General features: G+C 37.2%; 1 protein-coding gene across 1 annotated transcript in view; it reads left to right on the top strand.

The window, feature by feature from the left end:
* LOC311302520 (uncharacterized protein) overlaps nucleotides 1-22,004 on the top strand; it is a 747,744-nt gene extending 725,740 nt beyond the window's left edge. The window contains exons 18-20 of the mRNA XM_084428465.1: nucleotides 10,220-10,393; nucleotides 19,754-19,927; nucleotides 21,603-22,004. Coding sequence (XP_084284591.1) covers nucleotides 10,220-10,393; nucleotides 19,754-19,927; nucleotides 21,603-21,615 — 361 coding nt within the window. The 3' untranslated portion in view covers nucleotides 21,616-22,004. The remainder of the gene's footprint in view (nucleotides 1-10,219; nucleotides 10,394-19,753; nucleotides 19,928-21,602) is intronic.
* Nucleotides 22,005-26,314: the final 4,310 nt, after the last annotated feature.

Here is a 26,314-nt window from a genome sequence, read left to right as displayed (position 1 = left end):
GGCGTTTCCATTACAGATTTTTCGCAAAACTTTTTTAATGAGCGTTTGGTGTAGGTCTACTAGGCATAGAGATATCTGAACATCTTTGCCAAGCGCAAACCAGTACAGAAGTAGCCTAATCAATAATTAAAGTGCAAGCTGAGAAACTGAAGTGGATATGGAGAAAAGCTTCTTTATATGCCATTGCCTACATTTTAAACGGATGTCTGCCAATAGGCCTAAAACATTACATATATGGTTATTGTGACAGAGACTGGGACTCCAGGTTAATAAGATTCTGACTGAGTAGCAAGATATGAATTCAATTGTGATTCTGTGAGAATTCACAGATCCAGTTTCTCTTTTTTAATCTTCCCCTTAACATTTAAAGGAATCTACATGTGTGTGTGTGTGTGTGTGTGTGTGTGTGTGTGTGTGTGTGTGTGCTCAAATATGGCTTCTGGAGAGCAAATAAAGGATAAAATATGAATTACTAAACAGACATTAATTAAGCAGTTCCCCATACTTTTAGAGTTACAACTAACAGCCACTAGATGGCAGCAGCGTATAAGAGATGAACTGACAGCTAGTAAATCTTTGAACATGGAGTGCTGATGATAATAAATGTAATATGTCAGGCTCACAATTTTTACAATTGAAGTGCTATAAAAGTTGTAGAAATGACAAATTCAATGTGCACTGTATTAAACAAATCTTTATTGATATGCAAATAGACAATAGACATCCAGCAAAAGAAAAATGGCAAGTGATGTATGCCCTCAAATCTGTAGATGTGCATGGATTTGTCCTGAATCCCTTCAAGAACTCGGGAGCAACTAGAGTATACACACCTTCTGTATAGTGTAACGTGTCATAACGTAATTGTGTGTAGGACAGTGAGTGAGTGAAAAAACGTGTGTGTGTGTGTGTGTGTGTGTGTGTGTGTGTGTGTGTGTGTGTGTGTGTGTGTGTGTGTGTGTGTCTGGGATCATCTTTATCTTTAGCGTGCGCAGCTCAAACAGCAATGCGCATTTATAACTATAACTGGGACTGTCATATACATGCCATTATAATGAGAACACTATTGTAATAAAATGTTGTGTATTCTCTGGGTTTAGTTGGCGTGTTTCAGCGCGTTGTTTTAGAAATAGCGCGTCCAGAACAGCGATTACACGTTCTGACCAGCACAGTCAAGCTCACTTGTGCATTCACGTCACTTTGTGCAGATATATGATAAGTCGTAATATTAAGTTTATGAAATATAAATATCTGATTAATCTCACATAGGATGCATATCGTTGATTTAAACCTGCTAGAAAAGTTCTTCAGTTTCCCGGTGCTCGTTCTCTTCAGATCAAACAGCAATGCAAAACATTACAAGCTATGATTGGGACTGTCATATTATTATAATTGTATACACTATTGTAATAAAAAGTGGTCAATTCTTTGGTTTAGTGTCATTCTTCAGCAACCGTTGAGTTGATTAACCTTCTAGCAAAGTGGTTCAGTTTATCGCTCGTTCTCTTCCGCTTCAGCGCGCGCAGCTCAAACAGCAGCGATGTCATCTGACACAGTAAGCCTGATATTAAAGAGCTTTACTATTACTGTACTCAGGGGCGGCCTTAAGCATCTGGGGGCCCGTTTCAATAACTAATATGGGGCCCTACCCACATAAAACATAAACATAATAGAGCAGAAAAAGCAAGGATTCCTGTTGGTTTGTATCAATGGTATATTATTTTATTACGTGCACTTTCAGCTTCATGAACAGGCAGCTCAACATAGAAATAATCCAACCTTATTTGATTAAAACTATATACAATTATATAGCGTTTTACGTTGGAATAAGCCTCACCCTTTCATGCAGGGCAACTTCACTGCTTAATTGATTTGTGCAGTATATTTTCAGTATATTGTCTGGGCTGACTTAAAAAAAAAAAAAAACAGCTCAAACATCCCCTCAACTTGAATTATTACGGAGCCCGGGAAGTCAAAAAAAAAAAAAAAAAATCTGTGGCAACGGGTTTGCAATCCGTCCGTACTCACGAATTCTCAAACTGTTCCCTCTGTTTAACAAATTGTGCCCACGGATTAATAAACCGTACCCACCCGAGTTTCTAATCCACGCTCCGTGCCTTCAGTTTTTGCTAATTTTTTTTGCATTGGTATTGGCAATTGCTTTATTTTTATAGGCTATAACCTAGGCCTAACCTTTTACAGGTTTGGATAAAATAGGCCTACATTTTTTGCATAATTTTTGCTTAAAAATAAAGCGTTCATAAATTATTATGATAAAAATATTACTGTCTTAAGTGAACTCATTTATAGTTATAAACTCAAATAATAATAATTATTACATTTTATAGGCTACATATTTAGAAGACGCTTTTGTCCAAAATTACAAAAAAGGAACAAAGCAATTCGTCAAATATTAGTCATAATACAGTTTAGACAATAATACTAAAGTGCTAAGATTATTTCATTTTTTTTTTTTTAAGTGCTAAGATTATCACAAATAAACACAAGATTTTGATGCACGTCATTCAATTGAGAATCACTTTAAGCATGACGCAGTTAAGACAATTTGATGTATTCCACTTAATACTCAATAAAACTATATACAATAAGATTCGTTAACAACGTACCTCCTGGTGTTCTTCTAAAATGAAGGCAAGCCACAAATCCGTGAGTACAGTTTACAAACCCGTGGGAACGGATTGCGAAAGCGTGGGCACGGTTTATGAATTTGTGGGTATAACTTTCGTTTTTCAGCACCACTGGCATATGTACGTTTCATTTCCTATTCAAATTATTTTCCTGCTCAAAAAAACGTTTTAACCATAAGACAAAAAAGTCAAAAAAAAAGTAAGGCAAAGTAAAACACATAAACTACCGGTCTTTATTTACTTCAGACAGAGAATGTCTAATATGGCTTCAGATCACCGTTCGCGGGGCGGTAAACGTCGCCATGGTAACCGCGGCGCGACTCGAGTTTGACCAATCAGAGACGTCAGTGTTTTGCTTAGAATTGTGGGTAGTGTAGTATTTCTCCAGAAGATCGCAAATAACAAGGTTGATTTTTATACCTTGTGGCTGTTATAGGAGCAGAAACTTTCGTTTCACAACCTCGTAGCTCGTGGTCAGTCTACCTTGGATAGTTTAGACATTATGGCTGAAAATCAATATCCTACGGAGAAAATGAATGGGATTTTGCTGGTCTGTTGGGGGCCCCCCTTGGAGGGCGGGGCCTGTTTCAATTGAAACAGGTGAAACATAGGTAAGGCCGCCTCTGACTGTACTAGTACAAATGTTTACTTTTTTAGCAAAAACATTGATGCGTTATTAATAACTAGCATTTTTTTGTTCTCGTATTATTTTCATCAACAATATGGTTTGATTAAAATAATGTCCTTGTCCGTGCGGAGGCGAGTCCAGTTTATTTCTCCATGGCACATGCATTTTGTTTCTTTATATGCAGCCCAATGTTATCCAATGAGTTGTTTGCATTATTTAGGTATTTTATTTAAATTGTATTACATTTTTGGTAACACTTTACAATAAGGTCTCATTTGTTGATGCATTAACTAACATGAACTAACAGAGAGCAATAGCCTTTATTAATGTTAGTTAATAAAATATTAGTGTTCATGTTAGTTCACAGTGCATGTTAACAGATACAACTTTGGATCTTAAAAATGTCTTATAAAATGTTGAGCTTAACATTAACTAAGATTAATAAATGCTGTAGAATATTGTTCATTAATTGTTGGTTCATGTTAACTAATGCTAACAAAATGAAACCTTAGCCCATTATAAAGTGTTACTATTTTTTAATAAAGAAAGTTTGAAAAAAAATTACTTCAACTTATTACAAGTAATCGATTTACTTTTTCTCAAGCGAGTTTGAACAAATCAAATTTCTATGGTCAGTTGAAACTAAAAATATTCTTTGAACCAAAGATGTTTTTTACATGATTAAATCACAAATTATCACAATCTTTTTGATTAACTCAAGCTGTAATAATAGTACTCTGGAACAAGCTGACAGGGAAAACACACATAAACACAACGGAGATCGGACAAAGACTGAAGGAACGGGAGCATCTTATATAGCAGACAGAAACGAGATCATTAATCAGACACCGCTGGGACAAATGAACTCAATGATAGTAACCATAGAAACAAAGGAGTGGCGGGAAAAGAAAAGGAAAACAGGAACCAATCAAAACACAAACTGAAAGTCCAAACATGAACGGACACGTTATCTACAACTACACGTGACAGTACCCCCCCTCCCGAAGACGCTTAACGTGTAATTAAACGCAATGCGTTCGTAATCTGGGCTCGTCTGCTATTCTGTAGGCTACATATGCTTTATTAATAAGGTGTGCACAGAATTTTATCTTTTAACATGACTGTCTTAGTACATTAAGCCACGTGACGCCGCATTTTTCACGTTATAAGCGTTAATGTCCTGTATTGGGGGCTGCTGCTATTTGCTTCAGCTTTTCAAACGTAGAAGTATGATAAAGACATGATAGGCTATATACATTTTATGTGGATAAAGGCATATTTTGTACATGACTACACATGTCCTTAAAAGGCCTAGAAAATATATAGATTTAACGACATAACATCTCATTATTATGACAAAATATGTTGTTAAAATGACATAACATCTCGTTATTACGTCATAATTGAGTGGATAAAATAATATGTATGTGTCAGCAATACACCACCGTACAAACTGCCCTGAGATCAGGCTGAACTATTAGGCCGACACTTCTGAATACACAATACAAACACAAACACATACATATGCTGTTTAAAGCTCTTCTGTTGTGGTTCAGGATCAGGGTGGACACACTGGAGTGTAGAAGCTAAAAACTGCAGTGTAATGCCACAAAACACACACACACACACACACACACACACACAAACACACACACACCTGAAGTGTAGATGTATGACCACTTTCAAAAAATAAAAGCTTTGACGTGACCATTTTGTCGTATTTTTGTGTTAATGGAATTAAACTAAAACCTTTTATTTCTATTGATTTGATGTTTTGTTGAGAAAATAAATATTAGACAGATTCTTCTAAAAAAGGCTGAAATATATTTCACTTAAATATTACAGATTAAAAAACGAAAGAAACCGTGCTGAGTTTCAGCTCATTGTGGCGCGCTCCAAACATCTATAAAGGAAACAGAGACATTACGTTTGTTTCCGTTATTTTACAAAATCTGAATATCTTTAGTAAATGAATGAATTATGTCTTGCTTTTATCTGTATGAGCATAAATTACGGAGTAAGAGTTTACTCTCTTGGCAGGAATAAATCCAGTGGTCGCGCCGCCGCCTCTGAATAAAATACAGTCAAACATATAAAATGTTCCAGCGCTCAATCTGAATAGCCTGCAATATATCTGTTATATGGGCCCTCATGCTGTCCAAAACGAGCAATGCTTTTTTTCTGTGAAAACATCCTCCCGGTCTCTTGCCATAGCACTCCGTCAGCCATTCCTTCATTAGGCTTTCCATCATCCACCCTTTCTTGTTTACTTTCACAACGATTTCTTTCGGGAGGTTTTCTTTTGGCATAGTCATCCTCTTAAAAATCACCATTGCTGGAAGCTTTTGTCCGGACGCCGTACAGCTCAGAACACAAGTGAAATGCCTTCTCTCATGACCAGTTCAGCGTGACCGACGATTCACCTTTCTTGTTAACGGTCCTAGTGAGAGGCAGGTCAAACGTCAAAGGTACTTCATCCATATTTATGATGTCGTCTGGTCCAATGGAATTCTCGGCTATCTTTCTTTGAGTGAATTCGCGAAAGTTTCTAACTTTTTCCTCATAGTCGGGAGGGAGTTGCTGACACAGAGTCGTCCCTGATGGACAGGCCTTTTCGTCTCATAAATCTGAGACACCACGATGGCCCACCTCTAAAATCTTCAATCTACTTTTCGGTGGCAATCGTTTTGGCTTTCAGTCGGATCTGTACGGTGGAAACACCACGGCCGTCTGCTCTGTGTGTGTTCACCCAGTCTTCAAGAACGTTTTCAAGTTCGGGCCATCTGCTTTTATGACCCCTGAAGGCTTTTGTCGTCTTTCTGCATGGACTCAGTTCTTCACGCTGCCGTCTCCACCGTCTCACCATCGATTCATTGATGCCAAGCTTACGTGCAGCAGCTCTATTTCCTTCTTCTTCAGCCAGATCGATGGCCTTTAACTTAAAAGCTGCATCATATGCATGTTTTCCTTAGTTTTCCATGATGTGTGTGTGTGTGTGCATGATACGCAAAAATGACTGTTCAAAACTCTATCAAACTTGCATCTTCCTCTGCGCATTATCTCTTCCACCTGTCTAACTGTGTTTGAATGGAGATCACAGTATTTTAAAGATGAATCGTGCAGCTCTACTGTCTTATCTCTCTCTCAGCATATGAGCAGCGCGAGGGCTTTCAGTGCTTTCAGTCTCACGGCTCTTCCACACGTCCACTTGAAATGGATATTACGACACTCAACACTCATATGCTGCGTTCATGTCATCTCGTAAAGATTGTCACATATAACAACAATCATTATCTACAAGCATAGCAATTATTATTTAAGAAAATAAAGGACTAAATTTGAAAGTTTATTAAATGAACTAAAATTATACATTTATAATTACATACTGCATACAGTACAACACCATTCTCTGATCAGATCTTTTGAAATCAAGCCGTCGTGCTCAATCGTGTTTAATAGACAGCATGACCAGACCATTCAGTCTTTCCTGAGACAGTGTTCACTAAAACATTGACAGGATCATTGAATCAGTGATTTGAACTCGGTAAACTAAATCAGTTCTGTTCATGAATGAATCATCTAGACTGGTTTATTAACGGGTTTCTCCTATTCACGGCAATGAACCGACTCAAATGATTCATTCACGAATCGGACATCATTACAAATGTATATCTATGACTAGAACGACATCGTAAATGTTGATCGATTCCTCACAGAAATCGGCTCCAAGTCTTCAGAAAGCCTAAATATATTCATCACTGGACTAGTTTTATTGTCACTTGGTGATTTTGCGTTTCTGCCCTGCGTCGTTTCTTAATAGCCCGAGAACAAACACACACACACACACACACACACACACACACACACACACACACACACACACACACACACAAACACACACACACACACACACACACACTATAATGAATACCCGTTCTTTATAGCGTTCTTCCTATAAGATTATTTTACAAAGTAAATACCAAAATTTACTTTATTTAACCTCTCTCTCTCTCTCTCTCTCTCTCTCTTATCTTCTGAAATCCCGAGAGATTGGAAATCTGCTGCAGTCATTCCCCTGTTCAAAGGGGGAGATACCCTTGATCCTAATTGCTACAGACCAATATCCATTCTATCCTGTCTTTCTAAAGTTTTAGAGAAACTGGTCAACAAACAAATTGTCAGTCACCTGGAATCCCACCGCACTCTCTCTGCTATGCAGTCTGGTTTTCGTGTTGGTCATGGCTGCACCACGGCTACCCTAAAGGTTCTGAACGACATCATAGCCGCTATTGATAAAAAGCAATACTGTGCAGCCATCTACATCGACCTGTCCAAGGCCTTTGATTCGGTTAATCACCGTATTCTCATCAGCCGACTCAATAGCCTGGCTTCTCCCATGATTGCCTTGCCTGGTTCTCCAACTATTTCTCCGATAGGGTCCAGCGTGTTAAATCGGAGGGCCTGTTGTCGGGACCCATGCCTATCTCTATGGGGGTGCCTCAAGGCTCGATTCTCGGGCCGACTCTATTCTCCCTCTATATCAACGATGTGGCTCTTGCTGCTGGTGACTCTCAGATCCATCTTTATGCAGATGACACCATCCTGTACACGTCAAGCCCTTCGTTAGATACTGTGCTCGAAAATCTCCAGGAGAGTTTCAATACCATCCAACATTCTTTCCAAAACCTTCAGTTATTATTAAATTCTGGTAAAACTAAGTGTATGCTTTTCAATCGTTCACTGCCAACACCTGCTTGTCTACCTAACATGACCACGTTGGATGGGTCTGAGCTAGAATATGTGGATACATATAAATATCTAGGTGTCTTGTTAGACAGTTCTCTCTCCTTTCAGCCGCATATTGATAAACTAAGATCTAAAATTAAATCTAGAATTGACTTCCTCTTCCGCAACAGGGCTTCCTTTACTTACGCTGCCAAACTCGCTTTGGCGAAAATGACTATCGTTCCAATGCTTGACTTTGGCGATGTCATCTATAGAACTGCCTCAAACTGTCTGCTGAAAAAACTGGACATGACCTACCATAGTGTTATACGTTTTGTTACAAACGCTCCTTATAACACCCATCATTGCAAGCTCTATGCATTAGTTGGCTGGCCGTCATTAACTACTCGGCGTTTAATTCATTGGTACCAACTTATTTACAAGTCTCTACTTGGCAAAGTCCCGCTGTATTTAAGCTGTCTAGTTACCATTGCGCTACCTACTCGCAGTCTACGATCTAGTAGGTATATCGCCTTAGTCATCCCGAAAGTCTGTACAACATTCGGCCGCCAATGCTTCCAGTTTGCAGCCGCAAATGATTGGAACGAGTTACAAAAAAACTTAAAACTTGAAACACTTATATCACCTGCTGCCTTTAAATTATTACTTTCTGAACATCTGACTGATTTATGTACCTGTTAATTGTCTTCAATCTTTCCCCTTATGCTATGTCCGCATTGCACAGTGGACTTCTTTTACCTGCACTATTGTCATACTTGTTGATTTTTAAGCTCACCTTATCATGTTTTCTTGATCCTGTATTGCCTTATTGTGTTTCACTGTAATTGTAAATTTGCACTTTTGTGTTTTGTGTATTTATTATGTAACTCTATGTTGTCTTGCACCTCTTTCGCCTTATCTTGGCCAGGTCGCCGTTGTAAATGAGAATTTGTTTTCAATCGGCCTAACGTAGACTAACCATGTTCCGTACACAACGATGTTCCGTACAGATGACCTTTTCCCGCCGATCGCTGAATAAATACTTTTAGGTTATACATAAACTATATATGTGTGTTATCATCATTTATCCCTCTTTTATCCCTGACCAAGAAAGAGAATCCCCCGCCGTTTGTTCCAGAGAGATTTAAGTAAGTTTGCTAGGTGCGCCCACTGCGCCTGCTAATGGAGGGTAGGCAAGCTGCAGCCCAGATATTAGCTTTAGGTGGGGAGACAATTACAGCGGTGAAAATGTACATTTCAATTGGATTAATGCTTCTCACAGTACTATAGTCTTCATGAAATGATTATTATGTTATCACAAATCATTAAACATATTACCTTTTGTTGAATAACTGCTTTGAAATGGGAATTTTTAAATTCCGGACAATGACCGCTTGGCGCCACTCTCGCACTGAGACAGGCAGCAGAGACGCAGCACATCTGTCAACACAGACTGCGTGCAGTGATGATTATATTCATAATATTTTAACATTTAAAACAGTCATTCTTTAATAGACAATTAAAATAAATAAACCGCTCACAAATTATCATTTTAAAGTCAATTTTGCAGTTGAAATCAAGGTATGCGCTCTGTACGGAACACCGTTAACCGCTGTGAGCATCCGAACCAGGCGGAGGAGGGACTTTACCCCACTTTTCTCAAATACTATTGGTCCAAAAGACATCAATCAAAGAATACATCCTCCAATAGGAATTTCCCCAGAGAATGAGCACTCACACAAGCATGTCTGTCTCTCAGCAACAGAGGAGTGGCCATTGACGTGCGGTGAAAGGTGAAAAGTGTACGGAACATGGTTAGTCTACGTTACCTGGTAAAATAAAGGTAAAAAAAAAAAAAAAAAAAAAAAAATCATCTAGGAAATTATGGAGTTCTGCTGGACCCTTAGAATCGTCCCAATCCTCCCCTGCTAACACACACACACACACACACACACACACACACACATTCCTTAAAATGCTTACAAATACATTAAGCACACACACACGTTGGGTTTACATGTTTTATGGGGACTTTCCATAGAAATAATGATTTTTATACTCTACAAACTCTATAATCAATCCCCTAATCCTAACTGATGAATTTTCACAATGTGAACTAATGAGTATTTGTATATATTTCATATTGACAGGATTATGTTATTTTTTAAGTGTCATGTTTATCTCTGGATATAGGCTTAATGTGTGTCATTGTTCTCTACAGGTTGAGGAGGTGTGGTGTGACAGATGAAGGTTGTGCTGCTCTGGCTTCAGCTCTGAGATCAAACCCCTCACACCTGAGATATCTGGATCTGTCTGATAATAATCTAGGAGACTCAGGAGTGAAGCTGTTCTCTGCTGGACTGGCGTATCCTCACTGTAAACTGGAGAAACTGAGGTAAGATCATACGTTACTCTCACATGAAACTGTCACTAGGGGCGTTTCCATTACAGATTTGCGCAAAACTTTTGCGTTCTTTTTTTCTTTCTAAATGTCAACAAAAAGCTGTTGTGAAATGACGGTGTTTCCATTAACTGATGTTATGCGACTAAAACTTCATTGTTTCCTCTCGCGATCAGTAAAATCATTCCAAAAATCATGTTAATGGACGTTGGTAGGATTATGTATATCCCAGCCACTGCACTGGCCATTATTATTAATGGAAGGAGATGTGTGTGTGTTTCCAAGCATTAATGGTGAGGAACGACCCTTATTATACTTGTGAGCGGCACATATGAGGAGTTTCTGGGTGTTTCTCCCTCAGTTCTGCTTCAAGGTCTTGATTGTGGCATTTATTTGAGGTTTAGAATCCATTATTCCTGTAATTATTTTGCCTTATATGAGTTTAATAAAGAACTCTGTCTTGTATTCTGTCCAAACACACTGCGTCGTCTACGTCAGGTGACTGTAAATGCGCAAACACTGTTTCCATTGCAGTTTTGCGAAATATTTCTTTTTTGAATGGCCTGAAAAACCTCCTCATGTGAGCGTAAAAACTTTTTTTCGGTAAATGGGAGTTTTTGCGAAATTGACGTGTTTCCATTGGGCGTATTTTCAATTCGCAATTTCAATTTGCACAATTTGAAGGGTAATGGAAACGCGGCTACTGTGAATTCATAAAGTATAATCAAAATGGAATAAAATGCAGGGAAATAACTACTATTTCATTAACCTGTTAACCGTTGCCAGTGCGCCCGCGCACTGAAGCGTTATTTATTTATTTAATTCAAAATTACTATCAGATTTAATGTTATACCTTGACAAACTATACATAATTAAAAAGATATAATACTCAAGTTTCAGTATTTGACCACTATTGTATTCTGAGAAACTCATAGTGACAGTTATGTCTTAATTTGTGTCAGGAGTTATGAAATGAAAAAATGAGTCGATACCTTTAATATGAATTATGCGCGTCAGCCGCTTTCATTCATAAAAAACTCCGTGCTGTCGTCATGACAGCGATACACAAAACAACGTCCCTCAGGGCTTTAGCTCAAAAATGTGCAGATTTGGAGAAATATTGATAGATTCTCATAGATTTACATCAGATTTCTATAGACAGGAATAATATTTATTGAATTTATACCCAAATGCGTCGATGTAATCATTATGAGCGTTTGCATACTCTGTTAATGTGTTTTCAATTCATACCAATAGCCTGAGGGCGCCCTCGCCGCCCTGTGCACAGTATTAGAACATGAAGAAGAGCCATAATCATGTGACAATCCAGGAAGCCTCGAACACACACACAGCTAACAACAGATCGCGCTGTAACTATGGCTGTAACATGCAGATTGCAGATACAGACATTTTGAAGACAATAAACATGTTTGCTATGATATTTGAGTTACCTGTGTTTTTCAATCCATGCCAGGTATTTCCATAATAATAGATTATATTTATAATGTAATGCTAATCTATATAGAATCGTTGTGCAGAACACTATCCAATAGTATATTTTCTGTCTGATTTTTTATCTGAAGCCAAATTAGATCACAGAAAATTATTTAAAATACTCGATTTGCTTTATAAAGTAAGTTTATAAGCACAAACATGGTTTTAATCTCATAAATTGTCGTGTATTGATGGTGTGCTAAGCTAACATGCTAGCTAGCCCTAGGTGCACCTGCCACGTCTAGAAGTTATATATATATTTTTTTTTTTAATGCTTACTGAAATGTTTCTTTATTCAAGAAATGCATTAGATACAGTTTAAAATGTAAGGGTGAACTTTGAGAAAAGAAATTAGTGACTGAAACCATATGAATAGCCTGTGAATAGCCAGTCGTTAGTAACTATAATGCAGACAAAAGAAATGCATATTTACAGCCATAACCAGGCTGGAGAGGTGTGAATGTGTGCAGGGGGAGACTGAGACTGAATGGGGCTCGTTTGCACCACAAAACAATAAAGAAAATATACTGGATAGATGGTTAGAAGATGGCAATAAACATCAGTAGCATTTTAGCATCAAATCAAAATAAAGTCACATGACATGGTCTTGAAAAACATTTCACTAAATACAGAGTTTTGGACTTATTATCTTAAGATTTTAAACATAAAATGTTTAGACATGTGGCATTAGCTGTAGTGCATTTCTAGATTGCTCCAGTGCCAACTTCAATTTTATTTTCATGAGGATATTTCATAAAAAATAATTTCTAATAACTTTACAAAACTTTGAAGCTATTTATAACAATTTTTGTCATTATGACAATAATTAATTCTACATTTACAATAAACTGCCAGGTGTCAGCTTTCAAATGAGATCATACTTGTGCTTTTAGTACAAAGGGTTCATGAACTGTATCTGTTTCAGTTTGGGTATGTCATTTCTTGGGATTTTTCAAAAGTGGGGTTGCAGCTTAACAGGTTAATTACAAGCAAAGCTATTAAAATAACATGATCAAATTCAGCAAATTATTTTTACGTCTGTTCATATGATGTAAGAGAATTAATATTTGTAAAGCGTTTGCTCTATTTATCAAAACGACTCCATCTACACCTGGTCACATAAATGTGTTTTTGCAAAACGGATTTAAATCTGATCTTCAATTCCCGCGCTATATGCAGATTTAATGGAGGGCACGTCACCAAAAGCAACAGATATGAGCTGCATTTTATTGATCAGCTAAAATTTCTAAATCAAAGACCGCAATAAGAGAGAGAGCAGCAACAGTACTGGAAGATCATTTCATTTCTTTACTTTTAATGATGATGATTGTGTGTTAAGCCTCTGCGACTTACTTTCACTGTGATTTGCGATAGTTTGAACGTTGTCTTGATGAACAGATGCTCAGCTGCTCGTCTGCGGTGATGCGTGTTGCAGTAGCGGCGTCATATCTGGCTATAACATGACATATAGCCTATCACACGCTCTCACACGCTTATGTTTTTAGCATTTTTGGGAGGGGTAAAATTTCCATATGTGGTTTCAACAACCAGATGCATTTACACTTGTCCAGTTTGGTCTGAAATGCGGCCCAGACCTCCTCCTGAAGTGGTTTGAGCGATCGGATTCAAATCCGTCTCGAATGCGTTTCGGAGGGCATTTACACCTGGTCTTTTCACAGAAAACGCATGAAGTGGCCAGGTGTAAACAGCCCCTAAATCATAGCTACAGTGGGACATTTATTCATCGCACAGACCAATCTGTACAGCCCTGTACAGGACCCTTTTAATGAGCGTTTGGTGTAGGTCTACTAGGCATAGAGATATCTGAACATCTTTGCCAAGCGCAAACCAGTACAGAAGTAGCCTAATCAATAATTAAAGTGCAAGCTGAGAAACTGAAGTGGATATTGAGAAAAGCTTCTTTATATGCCATTGTCTACATTTTAAACGGATGTCTGCCAATAGGCCTAAAACATTACATATATGGTTATTGTGACAGAGACTGGGACTCCAGGTTAATAAGATTCTGACTGAGTAGCAAGATATGAATTCAATTGTGATTCTGTGAGAATTCACAGATCCAGTTTCTCCTTTTTAATCTTCCCCTTAACATTTAAAGGAATCTACATGTGTGTGTGTGTGTGTGTGTGTATGTGTGCTCAAATATGGCTTCTGGAGAGCAAATGAAGGATAAAATATGAATTACTAAACAGACATTAATTAAGCAGTTCCCCATACTTTTAGAGTTACAACTAACAGCCACTAGATGGCAGCAGCGTATAAGAGATGAACTGACAGCTAGTAAATCTTTGAACATGGAGTGCTAATGATAATAAATGTAATATGTCAGGCTCACAATTTTTACAATTGAAGTGCTATAAAAGTTGTAGAAATGACAAATTCAATGTGCATTGTATTAAAAAAATCTTTATTGATATGCAAATAGTTTAGTTTAGTTTATTTGTTTATTTGAGCAGTAAACATTCTGCTCAAAAGGAGTGGGCCGAAGCAAAAGAGCTTATAAGCGCCCACCCCCAAAATTAATACAATAAAATTTCTCATTTCACAATAATACACAGGAACATAGTGCAAAAAGAAACAAAACAACAACAAGGAAACAACAGCAAAAAGAAATGACCATTTACAAGTTGGCCTTTACATTTACACCTATGCTGTGAGGTGCATTAAAAGACGAGGTTTTATGAGCCCGTTGGGAGGGTCCCTCTCAACAGATCCATAGATCGCCTACAGTAATTCTCTTTTCTGAGCAATTGAATCATAACCGTTCAGAGCAACAACACTCTTCCTTAATTAATATAATGTAAATTGATCCTAATGCTCCCCCTAGTGGCAACTCATTTCTTCTCTATACTTTTCAAAAATCTTTTTTGTATCTATATTTGAACAGGTTGATGTTTGGACATCGTTTCATCTCCATCTCCAAATTATTCCACAATTGAAGTTAAATTCATCTCGTAATTCATAACAACCAGTACGTTCTTGGAACCTTCTTTGTATTTGGCTCGGTAACAATTTGTGCCTCGCTTCGTATAACATCTGTACTGTTTGGAACTCAGCAATGTCACAAAACTTCATGATCTTTGATTTTAAAAATAATGAGTTTGTGTGGTCCAAAAATAGACAATAGACATCCAGCAAAAGAAAAATGGCAAGTGATGTATGCCCTCAAATCTGTAGATGTAACACTTTACAATAAGGTGTCATTTGTTAATGCAAATGACCCGCCATAGGAAATGAATGGGAAATTGGCAAAAATATGAAAATACAGAGGGGTTTTTTGTGCGTACAATCTACAAATCAGCCACGATAACACAAAATAGGTGTCATTTTAAAGCTTAGAATCTCAGTTTTTTAATGCATCTAATCACTTTGATCAACTCCTAAAGAATGCTGAGTTATCGCTCTAAAACGGAGTGTACCCCCGCAGGCGCCACCTAGCTGCGAAAAATATAATCATAATATTTTTCAAAAATATTACATTGATCAACTTAAAATAGGTGTCATTTGAAAGCTTAGAGTCTGAAATTTACAATGAATGTAGCCAATTTGATAAACTCCTATGTAGTGCTGAGTTATTTGCTGATAAATAGAAAAAAAAGTTTTCATAATTTATTATATGAATGAATATTTAACCACTTTTTTGTACTACATACAGCAATATGTCAAATACATCATACAGCTCAGATAGTCCTGTGTCATATGTCATTTGAAAGGTCTCAATGAGTAGAATACAACAAGCATAATTGTTTCAGGCTTTTTACTAAACTTGAGCAGGGTTTGTGTAAAAGACGCCCCTCAAGAGACCCATATGTGGATACTGAATTTTAGACACATTTCCGCTCATAACTTCATGAAACATACTCCGATTGTGGAAAATGACACATAATTATTTACAGCAGATGCTTACAATAAAAATTAGTCCCAACTCAACATAATCCATAACTCAGAACTAAAGATATTCCTCATGGAGTTCTAACACACAAAACATCCACAGAAGCACGTAGCCAAGCAAGGCAGCTTAGACTTGGCCTTTTTACTCGTATCTTCATGAAACATACATCGATCATGAAAAATGACATATCGTTATTTACAGCAGGAGCTCACGATTAAAAAGATATATAAAACATATATATAAATATAATCAATATATTCCATCAATCAGATCTAAAGATATTCATCATGGCATTCTAACACAAAAACACCTCAGACGCACCTATCCTAGTATATACTCATGAAGCACTTGCGTTTGGTTTTCACTTATAACTTCAGGAAGCATGCACAGATCGTAGAAAAATGCACATCATTATTTTCAGCAGACTCGCACGATTAAAAAGAGCCCAAACATACCATAATCCATCCCTCAGATCTAAAGATATTCCTCATGGCGTTCTAACACAAAAATACCACAGACGCACCAAGGAAGTAGCAGTAGCAGTGATGCTATGTTGTCTTGATGTGACGTTTCAGCTCATAACTCAATGAAACATGCATGGATTGTGAAAAAACGAACATCTTTATTTACAGCAGATTACAAAGAGCCCAAACACAACATAATCCATTGCTTTGATCACAAGATATTTGTATAGTTATGCATACTTGCCTAAAAAACAAGTCTCTCATCCTTCCGGGGTGCAAAGTCTAGTCCAATTTTCCCAGAACTGTCCATGCTCGTTTTCAAACGTGGAATAACACAAAATATGGATCATCTTAAAGCTTAGAATCTCAGCTTTTTAAAGCATCCAACCTCTTCGATCAACTCTGAACGAGTGCTGACTAGTCGCTCTAAACCGGAGTGTACCGCCCGCGGGTGCCATCTAGCTGCGGAAATATTCATTATCATATTTTTCAAAAATATTGCCTCGATTAACACAAAATTGGTGTCATTTGAAAGCTTAGAGTCTGATCTCTACAGTGAATGTAGCCAATTTGAAAAACTCCTAAGTATTGCTGAGTTATTTGCTGATAAATGGATTTTTTTTTTCATAATCTATAAAATACTTCTTTTTACTATGTACTGCAATGTGTCAAAAACATCATACATCTCATGAAACATTCAAAAATCGTTAAAAATTGTCATTTTTTTACAGCATATTAATACAATTAAAATGAGCCCAAAATGAACTTAATCTATTGCTTTTATGACAAGATATTCTTCATATCATATTCTTTAAACTGTTTTAATTTTTTATTATTTTAATTTCTTCTATGTAAAGCACTTTGAATTGCCATTGTGTATGAATGTGCTATATAAATAAATGTGCTATTTAAATAAATGTGCTATATAAATAAACTTGCCTTCATGGTGAAACAATATAAAAAATGCCCATGAGGGGGCGTCAAAGACTGAACAATTTGGTTCCAAATGCTGTATCTTTTGATTCCTTTATCCAATCACCACAACATTTGATCCAGATGCAGCTCACATGTAGAGGGACTTCCTCAAAAAAGATTTTTTCCTCCTACCTTATTTCCTTCCTGAGTTATTCCATGTCAAACAAGAGAGATATGCAAAATCATAATAAAAATTATATATATTTTTTGTCTTTTATCAGCAGTTTCTCGGCAGGAGAATGTCCAAATGTAATGTAATTTATATATTTTCAATAAATTTGAAAAGTGTTCTTTCAAACGATATCTACCTTTTGACTCCCCTAGTTATAGTTTTGGAGTTATGAGTCTTTAGTTTTGTGTGTGTCACTCAGACAAAACTCTAAAAATGCCTTAGTTTTTTGTTCATAATTGTTGTTGCCAATTTTGAATAAGAGTTACTGTTCATTGAATTGTACAAAAAATAATTTTAATGAAAATGTTTATTATAGAAGGTTAATAAAAAATGTTATGACTGAAAGAATGGCATTTTTATTAAGTTAGAATTAAAACAATGGGAATTAAAATGCTTTCCATTTGTTCTCTTTCTAATGCAATGTTCAGGTTTGACTGTATTATAAAGTAAAACTGGCACTTCAAATTACCATTTAAACCAACCAACCAAACAAAAAACTTGACAAAAATAGTCTTTGAGAATCTCTTATTATATATTAAAATCCACAACCTGAAAAAAATAGGCAAATATGTGCAAAAACAACTAGAATTCACAAGCCTTTCTACAGAGAGCTGTAAATCCATCTAGTGGTTAAAATATGATATTGCACGATAATTATGCTCACTACATCCACCAGATGGCACCAATCTGACTTCAAAAATTGTTTTCTATAGGCCTAGTCTCTACTTTAACCTGAAATACAGAATTAATAAAAAAAATAAAAATTATATTCAGTGGGAAAAAATGGATCATAATTATTGCATAAATATTCATTATTATCTTAAAATTCTCTCAAAACACCACAGAAAAAATTGAAAAATATCATTGAACAAAAATACATTTCATTGATTTTACTGAAAAAAAAAATAATCTGAATCCCCCTCCGGGTCATTTTAGACCCGAAGACCCCAAGTGTGACGAAAACATGAGGACCCCCAGAGGGCTAGGCTACTGTATTGTATATGTCTGATTTATGTTGAAGTGTTTGGGACATGGCTTTTAATGCTGAGTCTTTTGTTTATGTACACAGGCTATCAAAGTATATCAAAATATGAATTTAGATTTATCGGCCAGTATATCGGTTATCGGCTTTCAAATGAAAAGAATTATCGGTTAAAAATATCTGAAAAATCTGCTTGAGTAACGAAGTATTTGTGCTTCCCATCTCTGACACTTTGACATGGTGATCTACATTTAACAGCCTTTACTTTAAACACACTCAATCTCAGCACAGTCAGGATTAACACAGTCCATTCATTTTAATTTTAGGGGGAAACTGGAAACTGTAGAGATTTTTCTCCAGGTTTAAAGTCTACATCATGTCAATGTCACAGATTATGACCTGGAGAAACACTATAGTACATCGATGACACGCCAGTGTGTGTATTATTAATGAGACTGCGTGTTCTTATCCTATGAGAAGACATTTCTCTTCTTCATGACAGCACACGGTGTTTTTCTATGACAGACGCTTCAAACTGTAAAATCAGGCAGTAGTTTAGAGAGGCGTTCATGGGTCGCAAGTGTGTGTGTCCATGGAGCAAGAGTTGAGTGTGTTGCAGGCTTCCCCCGTGATGCTGTCAGGCCGAGACTCGCTGCGGGCGCTTGGTTGGCCAGAAACTACCGACACAATCAAACTGTGTGTGTGTGTTTGTGTGCGTGTGCGTGCGCGCGTGTGTGTGTGCGTGCGTGTGTGTAACAAAGTGTGTAACAAGCGTCTTTCTGAGGAGAGCTACGAGAATTTCTGTCTTCTCTGTCACTATCCATCTTTACTGTCAGTGTCCTGAAGGGATGTAGATGTGTGACATTTGTATGAGATCAATACAAATTATATTACAATTATACTCGTTCCTCTCTCTCTCTCCTCTGTCTTGCTCTGCCACACACACACACACACACACACACTATAATGAATACCGGTTCTTTATAGTGTTCTTCCTATAAGATTATTTTACAAAGTAAATACCAAAATCATCCAGGAAATTATGGAGTTCTGCTGGACCCTTAGAATCGTCCCAATCCTCCCCTGCTAACACACACACACACACACACACACACACACACACACACACACACACACACGTTGGGTTTACATGTTTTATGGGGACTTTCCATAGAAATAATGATTTTTATACTCTACAAACTCTATAATCAATCCCCTAATCCTAACTGATGAATTTTCACAATGTGAACTAATGAGTATTTGTATATATTTCATATTGACAGGATTATGTTATTTTTTAAGTGTCATGTTTATCTCTGGATATAGGCTTAATGTGTGTCATTGTTCTCTACAGGTTGGAGAGGTGTGGTGTGACAGATGAAGGTTGTGCTGCTCTGGCTTCAGCTCTGAGATCAAACCCCTCACACCTGAGAGATCTGGATCTGTCTGATAATAATCTAGGAGACTCAGGAGTGAAGCTGTTAGAGGATCTGAGGGATGATCCACATTATAAACTGGAGACACTGGGGTAAGAATAGTTTAACGATTTTCATCATCATATTTTTATTTAAAGTTCAAATGGCTGATTTACTCACTAGAAATATAAGTAAATTGTACCAGGTTCAGTAACACTGTGTGAGTGTGTGAGTGTGTGTGTGTGTGTGTGTGTGTGTGTGTCTGTGTGGATATTTTGTCTGAGATCATCAGATAATGAGTCTTAAATTCAGCTTCAGTTTCTGTAGGTCTCTGAACTTTAAACTGTGTTTAATATGAGTGTAATTCTGCTCATACTGTTGTGACTGATTGTGAAAATAATATTAATGTTATTTCAGCTTTTCCCCTTTAACTGTCTCTATAGGCATCTCTACACAGCGAGTTAAGGCTGCTCTAAAGCGGCTCTGTGTCTGCTCAAAGTTCTGTGGAAAGACACAATGCCGCATGAAAGCAGACTTAAAATATGCCGGGTCTGACCCGCCTCAGCCCCGAGTGTCAAAGATGACTCTGATATTGTTTTGTTCAGTGTAAATGAACGCGATCTTGTGTCGCTCTAAACTACGCCATTGTCATGACAACCAAACGCGCGGCGCGAGAATCAAGAAGCGGAAGACTAAACATATCGGCCATAATCCATATTGTTTTAGCCACATTAAAAAATGTCAGCCGACAAGAGACAATAGAGTAAAAGTGTCCTGTACTCACATCGTGAAGAAACCACCAGAATAACAGAGTCGACGTGTGTAATCAATTGGCTTTCGCCGTTTGTAATCTTCCTCTGAAGAGACTGGCAGATCAACGCGCTTCTACATTTCTCTCAGATACGCTAAATGCTTATTCGCCGTCACTGTGTGATATTATATTCCAGAAATCCTCTTCTTGAGGACGATATTTCACACACACACACACACACACACACACACACACACACACACACACACACACACACGCACTGCCTGAAACGCTGACGACAGCAGAATTGTTCTTTCTGGCTCTTTGAAAAACATGAATAAATCCTGCGGTGATCGACCCGGTGTAATAATTCATAATATATTTGTAGCATTTGTTCCATCTGGAATAGTTTTATTTAGAAATATAAAATAGCTCTCAGTACCACAGAATTATGACGAACATCAGAGCGTGAGATCGCTATATCACACAGAGGAAATCTGACATTCTGTGTTTTTATTTATCTTGAGTTTTATTTCTTTAATATTTAATTACTTTTAAATTCATTTTATAACACTTTGTTAAAACTGTAGTTTTAAAATAGTAATGTTCAAAGTATTATTTCCCGTGATTTTAATAACTAATTCCTGTGTAAATGCATTTATGTTCTCGGCGTCAGAGAAGCAATAAACATTCTGTGTAAATGCACATTTTGTGATTTTATGCCGCTTCAGATTTGGTTTGTGTGTAAAGACGCCTTATGTGTGTGATAATCTGAGATCTGGGTTGTTGAACTGATATTAAATGTGTAGTGAGTGTAATGGTCATTTCTGCTGGTTCTGGATCAGCTGTCCGGTGTGTGAAAGTGACCTTTCATGTGCTTTTGATTTTGTAAAGTGACTTTGAGCATCAGATAGAAGCGATATGATCATGCTTGAGGATGAATTAATATAGATTATCTAGTTAGTTTTCTTATGAAAAGATGTGACAGATGTAATATCTCATACTGCATATGTGACTGTGTGTGTGTTTTATTTTAGGACTTATAGATGACAGTGTGATCTTCTGCTGATCATCTGATGGTGAATAAGGATCCACTACAGAGACTCAGTCAACAGAATCAACAGAGACTGAAGATACAGTGACTTCACTGTTAGAAATGAAGACTTCATGTAGATCTCAGCGATCCTCTGACAGACCTGATGAGGCGGCAGTGAAACACCTTTTATTTCACAGCAAATTACAGTTTCTCATTCATAGATTAATCATTTTATGTGTATAAACGCACAGTAACTCAAAAAGCTCTGAGTTTTGTCACAGAGTAAATAAAGAGCCTGAATATCTCTGTGTTTGTGTTGTACCAGCAGAGGGAGACAAAGACTGATGAAATATTCATTTTTCATAATTATGAGAAGAAGAAACAGTTCAAGCTCACTTTTGGAAAACAATGGAAGTTGATTTTATACATTATTTTTTTTATGTTAGTCTGAAAAAAATAGTCACACTCAGACAATAACATGTAACTTTGTAACAGAATAATAGTTTTTTTATTAACAAATGTAAATTTGCTCTGTTTATTAATGTTTTTACTCCACATTTATGCAGTTTTGGAGGATTTATGATATATTTTAAATTTATATAAATATATATAAAAAAAATAAAAAATTTAAATAGGTTTTTATACAAAAACAGCTTTTTATGTAAAATTCACTTTATAAAAGACCCAAATTTCTAAATTTCGTTTAGTGGCTAAAATTATATTTTTTTTACTTTTAAAACTACATTTTCCAAAATATGTACAAAAATGTTACACTAAACCATGTACAATTATCCATGTTATCCCTATAAATTAAATTTAGAAATGTGGGTCTTTTATAAAGTGAATTTTACATAAAAAGCTGTTTTAAAAAAAACTTTTTACATTTTATTTATATAACTTTAAAATATAGCATAAATACTGCACAAATGTAGAGTAAAAAACATTAATAAACAGAGAAAAATCACATTTGTAAAAAAACAAAAAACAACAACTATTATTCTGTTTCAAAATTGCATGTTATATTCAGGGGTCCCTGGAGACCCAAATGAAGATAATCAGAGGGTTAAGGGATACAATTATTGACTACAGGGGGACTTTACGTAAGTTCTGAAATTTCTAACCGTTACTGACATCAGTGGCCGTTAGAGAAACTGCAGCCAGTCTCATGCTCGTTCTCGGTCGACCACAGCAACCAGAGAGTTGCCGCAGCAACCACAGACGGCTCATCGAGATTCACCAGCATGTTTACAGAGGTAAGAAAAGTTACAGTACTGTAACCGTGGGTGTCTGGATTGTGCTGGAGGCTGGTCACTTCTTTCCGTCCGCAGAGTCCATTTGAAACACTACTGCTAGCGATTGCAGCTGCTTACTAATGGCCGCCGTAAGCCCAAGTAGACGAGAACGCGCATGACGTCACATTTTGTGAATTTTCGCGCCAATTCGGACCGGACTCCTCCACACACAATAGGAGTTATGCGCAACATGCTTCCGGGTTCTACAAAACAGATATAACTACTTCCGGTCGTCAGCTACTGCGGTAAACAGCGTAGGAATGGCGACCTTTTATAGCCGGTGTTTACAGGAGCTACCCATTCTATCCATTTCAGATGTACATCGTATTGCCAAACGGACTTCCAGAGCCTCGAGTACTCCGTTAGATAAAGGATTTAAGTTTTTACGCCTCCTCATTTATTCATGATTATGAAGGTATGTAAGTTAGTATATGTAGCTTTTGATAATGGCACCCGATGTAGAGTTAGCTAACTATCAGTAAGTTAGTTTAGACTTGTATGCTATCATAGTAGTTTAACCTTTTATATTTGCTTGCAGACGATTAAAACAATCAAATGAAGACTGCATTTTATTTTTTTGATAAAATTTTTTTTCTGATACTTAAGCATTCGTGACATTTTAATTAAAACAGAAATAAGAATTGTATTCTAAAAAAAGCGCAAAATAAGTTACCTCAGAGATCATCTACCGCTGCAGATGCGTACGGTAATGCAAACCGGAAATGTTTATACCTGTTTTCCGGTTCGAACGTTGGGCGTTCCGCATAACCCCTATTGAGCCTACAGGCTGGTAGAGGCAACCGTGGTGGACAGTCAAGGTGTCATTCTTTCTATTACATTATGGTTGGCTCATAAATGTACAAATTAAAACTTTATCTTAAAGATTTTTTTAAGTAAAAACCTACACATAGCCCCTTTAAGTAAATATTTCAGGTCAAAGGGGTTGCGTCAACGGGACTTTTATTTTGAAGTGCTGTCAGCTAGGGCTGAACGATATATCGTTATCGTATCTATATCTCGATATGAACTTTCAAGATATTACTATCGAAAAAAGCAACGATATCGACGATATAGATTCCCCCTCTCCGCGCTCGCCCTGCATACAACTCTGGCAGTCACAACAAACATCAGTTTTACGAGTGCCTCTGAATGCACAGCTAAAGCCAGCGCGCACACACAGGGACGTGGAAACTATACTGTGAGAGGGGGGGCGGCGTTTCCATAGTGACGCGTCATTGCTTGTCACGTGACACACCGCAGCAGCAACAGCGCTGAATGAATGATGATCTGCTTTTATGACATTTTTCCTTTTTTATTCAGAATATTCACAAATGTGTTAGCTATTTCATGAAATATCTGATATTCCGATTGTCAAATACATGCAAGTGGAAGTGTATTGTTGTTTAAACACCTTTATAACGATCGCGTTAGTTGAGCTGTATGCGCGATGGGCGCCGCCGTGTTAGTTTGTGCCGCAGACGCAGTTCAGAGAATCGGATCTGTTGGATTTACAACCTCTATGTTTACAACACTTGAATTCATCCACTTCTCCCTAAATACTTAAAAGTAAGTGGCTGGTGAACTGGGAATAGAATAGAGTAAACACTGAAGTTACTTACACAATGTGTATCTGATATGAATAAAACGTGTCGAATTATAATGGAAAGGATTATTATTACCTCTTCCATAGACATCAGTGTGTTACACACACACATATATATATATATATATATATATATATATATATATATAAAACAACGGAAAACAAAAAAGGAAAAAGGTCAGCTGCCCCTTCAATGCACTTTCAATGTTCCACCAGCTGCTGCATTTGTTATTTATTGTTAAAGCAGAGCTGCAGTAAAAGGTTTGATTTGTATTTTTTTTTTGGTCATTTATGTTAATGTTGACTTGTTCTTAAAAATAAAACTATACTTTCCACATTTTTTGTATTATGATCTTTTTATTTTTCTGAGAAATGCTTGGTTTTCACCGAACCCCGTAGTCATATCGTATTGTATCGATATCGAGATATCTGGCATGAAAATCGAGATATGAAATTTTGTCCATATCGTTCAGCCCTACTGTCAGCCTCGGCTTCCGGTTGTGTGAAAGCATGCTCGTCATTGAGCGCAGCTGTTTATGGTGTTCTTCAGGTTTATTCGTACGACCAGCACACTTTTAAATACTTGATCTTTTACATGAAACACGCCCTTTAAGAGTGTCATCATGTGTAAATAGTGATGGCAAAATGAGGCTTCCTGAACCACTGAGACCTCGCAGCCCATTGCTTCACCCAAAGGTTCATTAGTCGAAGCTTCATTCAGCATTGCTCACTAGTGACACCTAGCTACTGTGCAAATGCATAGCAGACTAATTAATTAATTTTGAACCAATGACCTGAGCAGACATTTCTCCATTGCCTGGGTATAAAATAAAATATGTATCTTTCTCTGTTTGAATTTATTTATGCAGAGACAACTGTCACACACACACTTAATTATTCATAAGTTGTTTGGATAGTGACAGTATGAACAGCAAAAGTGACACTGTGTTGAGTGCAGTGCTAATGGTGGAGGGAGTGTAATAAAGTAAACTGCAACAGAATAGTCTGGGGTGGGAAAAGTCCCTCTTCTTGGACAAAACCTCTCCAGCCACAGAGGATGCAGGGGAACATAAAAATGGCAGTGCCAGCTGGTGTAAATGAGGACACTGATGCTTCTGTTGAGGCCAGACAGGGGAGGATCTCCTCTTTATTGCTGCTCCAATACCAGGAAAAAGGAAGAGGTCACAAAAAGCAAACAAATCAAAAAGCAGTCCAGTCCAGATCCAAAAATACAAAGCAATCCAAATAATCCTATCTAATTAATATAACAAGACTATAATATAGCTAGGCCTACTGTCTATAATTAATAATAACAATATACTATAACTATTCTAACCTGATATAATGTAATAATATACAGCCCTAACACATATATGACACAATAACGACAATGACAATGGGAGTTCTCTAACTCTCTGACTCTCTGACACTACAACTGCTTCTGCTACTCCTGCAACAGCCACAAGGTGGCGCGAGTTTCGAACCCCTTTAGCCGGAAGCGACACTCAGACCGAACCGATGACGTATCCACACAAACCGAGTGGGCTGGATAGAACATCACAACTAAAGAGGTAATTTACAATACCCTTACAGCTCCGACGCCTCGGTTCAAAGGTCACATCATGCTGGGGGGCTCAAGATGGCGACGTGAGCGGTTGGTGTATTTTGAGCTGAGACAGAGAAACATAGGGTCCACTTAATTTAATAAGATTAAAATCGTATGGTTGCTTAGTATTGCTAGTTATGCTTTTGTAAAGACACTTTTGGAGACTTTCAACAACAGGTTTGTGTATAAACGGTACTTTCTCAGCCGTTTGG

This window comes from Rutilus rutilus (assembly GCF_951802725.1).
Source record: "Rutilus rutilus genome assembly, chromosome: 13".
Lineage (NCBI taxonomy): Eukaryota > Metazoa > Chordata > Actinopteri > Cypriniformes > Leuciscidae > Rutilus > Rutilus rutilus.
Note: the sequence above shows the minus strand (reverse complement) of the source record. Positions and strands in the feature narration are given on the sequence as shown.